The sequence below is a fragment of the Marmota marmota genome, unplaced genomic scaffold (assembly GCF_001458135.2).
Source record: "Marmota marmota marmota unplaced genomic scaffold, marMar, whole genome shotgun sequence".
Lineage (NCBI taxonomy): Eukaryota > Metazoa > Chordata > Mammalia > Rodentia > Sciuridae > Marmota > Marmota marmota.
The window spans coordinates 47,873,693-47,882,853 of NW_025999900.1; the positions used below are offsets into that span (position 1 = coordinate 47,873,693).

Sequence of the window (9,161 nt, forward strand, 5' to 3'; positions counted from 1 at the left end):
AGAAAGTTCCCTCCACTCTTCATCGTCATGGGTACATGCACACACACAATCAGGATTAGCCTATTTATTTAAGATTTCATTTAGGGGAAAAAAAAAGTTCAATTAATCAAAATTTCCTTAGAAAAACATACTAATGAATTGTCATGGATTATGCTGTCATATATAACAAATTAGAATAAACAATAAATTGTAAAAAAAGTTCCTAAAAGAAAAGCATACTAAGGGCAAGGCCTCGGGGGAAGAGTGGGGAAACACATATGGACAAACTCTGAAACTCACAGCTGTGCTTTTCACGTCCTGAAATAAATCTGGTTTCCAAGAAAGGAGGTTTCTGTTCACATTTAAATCTTGAATCATGTAAAACTCAGTGAAATCTTCATTTTCAAAGTCAGAACCCTTACTTAGAGAGATTTACAAGGCACATGAAAAATCATTTCCAATCTAAAGAGGCTAACTTCAACAAAGTTCTAGCCGTAGCAAGAAGATAAAAGGAGACTGGATTGGGCAACAACAAATATTTACATGAATGTTCTGAAAGTCAGCTAAAGTAGGAGGAGCTACTCAATCTACATGAGAGAAAACATGTAGGGCTTTTAGAAATGCAATTGAGTATACAATTAAGAATTAACACTGAGGTTTAAAAGAAGTTAATTCAAAGAAGAATTTGGCCTCTAAGGAAAATCAGGCTTAGAATTTTCAGTATCCAATTATAAACTTGTTCAATCTGATGGCTTTTAGGCAGTGACAGAAGTCACTATAAGTGTGAAAGATTCCTGACACTGCGACACTTTTAAACTGGAGAGTAAACTTCATTTTATTTTCATTTGCTTATTCATGGAAAATATCCAGAAACTAAAAAAATTCCTTCTTCTGCTTTTCATAGTTTCTACTACAGAAATTACCTTCTAAAATTTTACTTTTACATCATTTAAGTATATGTTGTAATTTAGTATAAGCTAATCTCAAAGCTGGTATAGGCAATCTACATGAGTAGTACAAAGGAAGTTAAAGAGACTGTTTCTCATCAAGTTTCTTTCAACGAAGATTGAGCACTGCATTTTTAACAACTCTTCAGAAAAGAGCTAAGTGGTAAGTAGGCATCACACCCAACTGCAGGCTGAACGGCCAAATTGTCGGTATACCTCTCATGTCCAGCATCCCCATCACTTCCATTTTATCCCAGGTCATCTGGGGCAGGCTGGCTGTGCTCCTTGAAGTGAAAATTTGAGATCCAACTTGCCACAATTTGCCTTGGCCACTTGAGTTGGCTGCTATGAAGGTGAGGGCCAAAATTGTAATCCATTCCTAATCCCTTCCTCCTTTTTTTTTTTTTGTACTGCTGGGATTTGAGGCCAGGTCCTCATGCAGGATGCTGGGCAAACACTCTATTACTGAGTTACATTCCAGTCCCTGACTTGGATTTTGTGTACAAAGCTCACTCCCAGTTTAATATTGCTTTATTTTCCATTTCCTTTTTACTCAGATCTTCTTAGGAGCTGAAAATGAAAGACGGATTAAAAATGCACCCCCACCCCCCCGCCAAATGTTTTACAGAAGTTTCTAAATTTCTAAAAACTTTCCTTAAAAAGTTGGATCATTCAGGTTAAAAGAGGAGTGGCTGGAAAGGTGCTTTGTGGCGGTACACTACAGGATACAGGAAAACCAGAGGTGGAATCTTTATTTCACAAGTTTCAAGATACAGTATAAAACGAATCTGTACATCTCTCTATTAACAGGGTTTCTGTTTACACAATTATATTACACGTCACCAGTTTTTATACTGCATTTCATTAAATACAAAATAAATTCACACACACAAAAAAGTCTACCATGGTATTCCTTCACAATGCCAGCATGATCTTTTTAAACTTCCTCTTCTAAATATTTATAGTGGTTACTTGGATCCTATCAACATTTTTTTTTTTTAAATGAAAGAGAAATAGTGTTATCTTGTATGTCAATCCAAATTCGTAAAAACAGTACATGTGAGATGGCTCACTGCACATAACCAAGGGATCCTTCTTGTGTACAAAATCAGACTTTTTACTTGTGCAAACAGTCATCTTAAGATACAAATATTGTTATTTGGGGTCATTTTAAATTTTCTTAAAAGACCAAGTGGATGGATAAATTTAGCTTCTTTTCAATGAATACTACACATTTAAAAACCAGGTAGTGCCTCAGAAAATATGGCATTCACTAATTGCATATTTTCACTCATATTTGAGCAATGACTGATGAAAAAGTTTGCATAAAAATAGAAGTTTTCTTTTGCTCTGATTATTTCTTGCATACTTCTGTTCCAAATATTGTGTAATATATACTAGCTCACTTTCAAAACAAATACCAGCTGTCACTGGAGCAAAAATAGCCCTGGTCTTCTTGGCAGGTAAATGGGTGATTTACCTGAAGCATCTTGTCTTTGAAATGTGTATGTGAAATGTTAGTCCAAACCTCTGTAGAGGAAGTTTTTGCAGATGTAGTTAGACATTAGTACACATGCTATACACATGAAGAATTGTGGTTTTCATCTACAGGCCAGCATGCATACTTCCAAAACGATGGTTTGAAGAACAAACATGAAGAGCAGAGAAAAGAGGCAAAAATGAATGAAATTCTATATATAAAATAATCAGGTTTCCTGGAGGCTCCTTAAATAAATCAACCATCAGATCATCACCAGATTACTGGTGGAAGTTTCTAAAGCTTCCCAATGGTACAGAGACAAAACAGTTTAGTGGTAAAAGTCCCAGAAATTAACCTTATATGCAAAAGGGTAACAAATCCTCAAGAACATCAAGATTAATGATTCATAAAGTTAATCTGATTTAAATACTAAATAATGAATTCTGATTTACTTTTTCTGTGCCATTGACTATTAATGAAAACTAAAGTAAGCCTCACCCAGAAAACAGAAAAAACTTCAAACACAAAAAGGAAAAATTTGGACCCCCCCCCCACCACCAGTGCCACCTTTGCAAAATAAAATAGAATGGACTTTGAAACCATTGGCTAACGAACAAAGCATATGCACAAGAGAAGCGACGCTAAATAGAGCGCTAATGTCATCACCTTCGAAGGCTGAAAGACAGACTACAAAAGGTATCAGGAGAGGTGGGCTACCGTGGAGAAATGAAGCCACACTCTATCTGGTAAGTCTAAATTCTAACATTAAAACTCCTGAATCCTGGAGTTAGTTTAATGTCACTGACATTAACTAGCTTTAGTTATTGTCACTTTATTCAAATGGATGCCATTTGATTACATAAGTATTGTGCATTATTTTTAGGAGAAAACCAAACCCAACCCCTATTTGCTTAGGTACCATGTCCCATGAACAAAAAGAAAAAGGAAGCAAAGTATTTTGAGACAGTCTTTAAAAGAAGCCATAAGAACTGAGTTATTTTACCATTCAAATTTCTGAAACCAAGTGGCCCAGGGTAAAACAAGAGAAAGAAGCAAACTAAGGAAAGGATATTTGCAGTATTAATAATAAAAAAGGACACAGCAAGGAGTAAACTAACAGGAAGTCTATTATTACATGAAGAATAAGACTTCACTTTCCCATCCAGCCCAAGCGCATGCTGTTTAAGAAATGTGTTCTCCAAGTACTAATGGAGGGAAGTAAAGACAGATTTAAAAAAATGCAATCCAAGAAGAAATTAGACAGATAGCGTAAGAAAAAACTGGAAGTTGGTAAGTTATCTTACAGGGTTTTTCAACAACTCTTTTCTTTTGAGCGGGGGTCTTACTATGTTGCCCAGGCTGTTGCTTCAGCCTTCAGAGTAGCTGGGACTACAGGCATGTACCTTCATGCCCAGCTTCTTCAGCTTCTAAATTAAAACAGTGCCTCCTAAAGAAGTGTGTGTGGCTGCTACATAGATTACACTTATTCTGAAGGGTGGGGGCAGAGGGAGCAATGAAGACCTTGACAAAGTGTACCATCTGCACTCGAATTTCTAAGTGCAAGAGACTAAGTGGGTCCCTATATTTATAAGAGCAGCCCAAAGCAACATTACACTTTTGAGAGCAACATTCTGTACCTCTTACAGATATGCTTTTATATGTATGGTCCTCTCTGTGATCACCTCTTCAAATTTGGAAGCAAATATCTGGGAGGAAAGCTTGCTTACCAGGTTTCCCTTAATATTCTAAGCACACAAAAAAGTATACAACTTCACATTTAAATCCTTCATGTTCATTATAGACTAATCAAATCTAATTCTAAATACAATCCCAACTTCAAAAACCAAAGCATTATAACTCAACAAGAAACAAACTCTTCAAGTTTTCTGGCAGATGGGGGATTATAGGAAAACAGTCCAAAGGTTAATATATAAAGATTGACATCAGTGGACTGTTCACTTACTAATGTAGGCTCAGAATAGATAACGGATGGCAAATTCCACCATTTACCCATAAAACAAAATTCAAATTTGGTTTAATTCTTTCATGAGAGATTACACGAAGTTCTCAATTTTCTTTTTTGTTATTTTTGTTTTTCCCCATCTATTTAACTAGGTAACCATGAAGTGTAGTAGCCTTGAATTTCCTAACATTAACAGTAAGAGGGTGGTAAATATGACAGCTAAGCAAATGGTTAACTTTTTACCGTAACATAAAACTGTAAGAAATAAAAGCCACCTGAACATACACAGTAGTCCATACGGGCCTTGGCTTTGTCAGTCACTGTGCTTAATCCATCTTCAGTTCTCTGAGTGTAGGGCAGTTACTGTATGCCATATCCTGACAATGCTATTTCATATTTGAAGAATTCAAGATATTGATATCTTCTTTGAGCGGTAAAAAATGTAAAGTATTTTAAAATAAAACCTGGGAACAAATACTTCAACTTTGGGGAAAGTATGTCTATGATCTTGGTACTGATCCAAATTTCTTTAATGTTGCTTTCCAATTTCTCCCAGCTAGTCCAACCTCTGGCTTCTGGGTCAAGGCTCTGTACACTCAAAACAAGCAAGCAAATTACACTGAGTAGGTGGGGAAAATTCACGTTAGTGCAATAAGTCAGTTCACAGAGTTTTACATATATTCTATTACAAAGAGTTGATGTTCGCATAGAACTCTTTAACAAAGCCTTTCAGTTTTTGAAGGACAACAGCATGGTATGAATTATGACAATCACCTATACGAAACTTCCCAACCTTCCCTTTTAAAATAAAAAATATGAGGCATATGTATACTTGCATGTGGTGTGGTAAAAATTTCTCAGTTATTGTAGTTCCAAAATACTTTGAAGACATTTTTTTCTTTTTTTTTTTTTAACTTACTTAAAAGATAAGTTTACTTTCAGACTTTTAAATATATGAGTTTTCCTTTTTACACTGATTAGTTTTTAGTGTCAATGCACAAGACAAAGATGTTTGATATAAGAACTTATGCACATTGAAAGAATGACCTAAAGGATTAGACATAAACAGCTGAATGCAGCAGAAATTACTGAGTGTCTCATATGTTTCAGAAAAAAAGAAAATAAAAGTGAAAAGCCACTGAGTTGTTATTCCATATGGCACTGAAACAAACATTCAACTTAGTTAAGTTACTTATCCCTGAAAATAAAGGCATCGGATTCTAAGCAGCTTTAGGAATTCAATGCTTCCTTGTGCCTCTTCCAGGAAGTGGCCACTGATCCCAAGTTCTATATCAAATGTAAGTGTTCTCAGCAAACAAGTTCCTTAGTTTTCACTGGTCAAGGCTGGATGTGGCGGCTGTTACTGTGGTTGCTGCTGCTCTTGTGGCCCCTCCTGCTGGGGTGCAGCTGGTCGTGGCCCTGGAGCCCTGGGCACAGGCATGTCTTGGTGCTGCCTCTGCCTGTAAGCTATAACTGTTCCCAATAGCAATGCAATGATGGTCATGAGGTAAAGATCCCACTCGGGTCCCAAGAGCTGGTCCATATCGAGTTGGGTGAACATGTCACGAATCTTAATGAAAATAATGAAAAAATCATTATCACTCCAACGTCAGGCAAGGAACTATGAAAATTACACCACAAATTAGAGATATATACTGAATTAAATTAACTGCTTTTTCAATGTGTTTAAAAAGAAAGGTTTTAAAGCCTTCAACGGATGCTCACAATAATATGTCTCAGGAATTAGGATATTATAAGAGTTGGCTATGTACAATGTCTAAGAGGATTTTTTTTCTATTGGTAATTTAATGTACCAATTTCCAACTATCTTCCACAGGAAACGTTGAAAGAAACAGTGGCACAATAAAGGAACAGGGGGAAACATGAGCATCTTGGTTGTCTGTAACCTCTCTGTGATGCTGGCACTCTGGCTGAAGAGTCGTTCCAGTGACAGCTGAGTTGTTTCCACTACCTTTCATGTATCTGAAGACTACAAGAATTCAATACCTAATAGCTGAATGGATAATGCTTTCTGGTTAGGCTTTAACTAAAATTCATACTATATTAACCCATGAATTTGAACTAACAGTTTTGTTCTTAGTCTATGAGATTTAGTTGTCATGTTTGAGAAGTTATTCCTGATATTTTCTGACTACTACTAACCCCCAAACTACTAAATATGGGATCTATTCTTTATTTTAACAATATTACATTTATAAGATCTCCATAATGCATATTTGTAGGTATAGGTGCTAAATTTTTCTGGAAAAAAATTATAAGAAACAACTGAAGAGGGGCCTGAAATAAAGATTGTGTGCTTTTCTGTCCTATTTGACTTTGTCCCTTAACACTGATTACTCTTGTTTTTTTTTTTTTTTTTTTAAGTTGGGATATCTGGGTGGTAGCATTATGAGATATTTTCTTGTCTTTATATTTCTATATTAAAAGCAGCACATATAATATACTGATTAGGGCATACTGCAATATTAAATCCTAGACCATACTTGGGGATGAGAACTGTGGGAGACAAGAGTCTGAATTAGTCCTGAGAGAATTAGTGGGCTTTTCAACTAAAGGAAAAAGATCATTTCAGTTGGCAGAGTATATGACATACTCTGGTTCATCAAAGCAATTATAGCAACTGATATTACACATATTTAAATGACCTGGAGAATAGAATCTAACATGTCAAGTGCTCTGGAGCCCTTTGTGTGGAGGACCTCAGCAGCGTGGCAAAAGGGAGAAATCCATTTCTCTTTATTGCTGCTAGAGCAGCATGGACTGCATTTCTATCTACGTAAGGGGGGGGGAGGGGGGGAGGGGGGAAAGAGCTGATCTTAAATCTGAGGCCAAAATGCTATATCAAACTATTTTGAAAGACATTAACAGAAGGTTGAAACATCATTCTTTTAGGGTACTCAATGAACTAAAGTTAAATGGCCTTTGTTTTAAACAAGGAGCCTCAACATCTTGGGTTTCAGAGTTAAATTCTGTAATTTGCTATTAGGAACTATTGGTACTATGAGCAAAATTTAAAACTGACAACCCAAAAGCACCTACATGCAAATATCATTAATTAAAGTAGGTAGCTTTGAAGAGAATAGGCAACCCATCTTCTGTTTAGGTTCTACTGCTAGCCTGTTTAAATAATTCAAGCTATTTTTAGGGAGAAAAAATTTTGGTGGCATTTTTAACATATGTTTCACTTTTGGAAGAATCTGAGATACAAGAGGTTGTACAGATTCTTAGGTTCTTCTCCACCCGGCACTTTATTTTTTTAAAGGAAATGGTTCAAGTCCTTCCCAGGAAGTCATCTCATTTAATGTTTACTGAATTTAGTTTAATTACTGTTTCAAACTGCCATTAAGTCTCTTTTCCCTAAACTGGAAAACACCTATATCAAAGAAAAATGTTTTAACATTAGGAACCCCTGTGAAATGCTACATGAAAACTGTTACTGCCTCATGTGTACATCTGATCCTCATCTGATGAGGTCCCGTGGTACTTTTACCTAGGCAGAGCTGGAAATGAGATCCAACATAGAATACTTCTCCCTATGCCTCCCAACTTTTTAACAAACCTCCAGGACCAAGAAAGTGATATCATTTATATTTTAATTAAAAGAGACACGAACCACTTACATTTGTTTCCCGTATGTACTGCAAGAAATAGACAACGCCCAATTTGCAGAGTGCTAAGAAGACTGGTACTTGGGCATCAGGGCTGGCTTCGGCTGCCATGTCATAAAAGCGTTTTGCAAGGTGAATATCCTATAATACAGGTAACAAACCCAAACTTATTTCTTGTTAAAATAAGTGAAACTGTTTATATTTAGTTTATACATTAGGAAAATTTGTTTTACTTCAACAAATTTCCCTTATCTAAAGGGGGAAAAAAAAACCCAAAACCCAGCTTTACTGGGTAAAATTTAATTATCTAACTGCACCATATTGAAAAACTTAATTAAAATTTAGAAAACTTTGCTTATTTTCCACCAAAGTAACATCCTAGGGCTGGGGATGTGGCTCAAGCGGTAGCACGCCCGCCTGGCATGCGTGCGGCCCAGGTTCGATCCTCAGCACCACATACAAACAAAGATGTTGTGTCTGCCGAAAAAAACTAAAATAAATAAATAAATATTAAAAAAAAAAAAAAAAAAAAAAAACAAAGTAACATCCTATTTGCTATGAAGATATGCTGGCTATAGCCATGTATCTGTGTATAATATGTTAACATATATTATATAACATATAATAACAAAATATGTTAACCTGGAGAATTCCAAGGACACCCTCTAGATTTCAAGATGTTTTTTCCTACTTAAAACTTCACTTGGTGTAAGCAACTCTGGTTTCATTTCAAATCTCCAGTTCACACTCAAGATTTTCCAAGAGGTACTTGTGTGGGCAATGTTAAAGGTCTCTCTATTTTTTTTTTTTTAAAGAAGGTATAAATGACATTCTTTTTTTTTTTTTTTTAAGAGAGAGAGAGAGAGAGAATTATTTTTAATATTTATTTTTTAGTTTTCGGTGGACACATCTTTATTTTTATGTGGTACTGAGGATCGAACCCAGCGCCCCGTGCATGCCAGGCGAGCACGCTACCGCTTGAGCCACATCCCTAGCCCCTCTATTTTTTTTTTTTTTTTAAGCCACACCTGATTGGCTTGTTTTATTGGAGAAGGCATGGAGTTAACAATGTGAAGATAGCAGGGAACCCAGGTTGGGAAGAACATCCTCCTCTCCCCATATATGCCCACTGTTAAAGACCTCTGTTTTTTTTTTTTTTTAAT

General features: G+C 36.0%; 1 protein-coding gene across 1 annotated transcript in view; it reads right to left on the minus strand.

Moving 5' to 3' along the window:
* Positions 1-1,660: 1,660 nt before the first annotated feature.
* Positions 1,661-9,161, minus strand: part of Sel1l (SEL1L adaptor subunit of ERAD E3 ubiquitin ligase) — a 57,133-nt gene continuing 49,632 nt past the window's right edge. The window contains exons 20-21 of the mRNA XM_015494556.2: positions 8,011-8,139; positions 1,661-5,939 (exon numbers count right to left, since the gene is read on the minus strand). Coding sequence (XP_015350042.1) covers positions 5,730-5,939; positions 8,011-8,139 — 339 coding nt within the window. The 3' untranslated portion in view covers positions 1,661-5,729. The remainder of the gene's footprint in view (positions 5,940-8,010; positions 8,140-9,161) is intronic.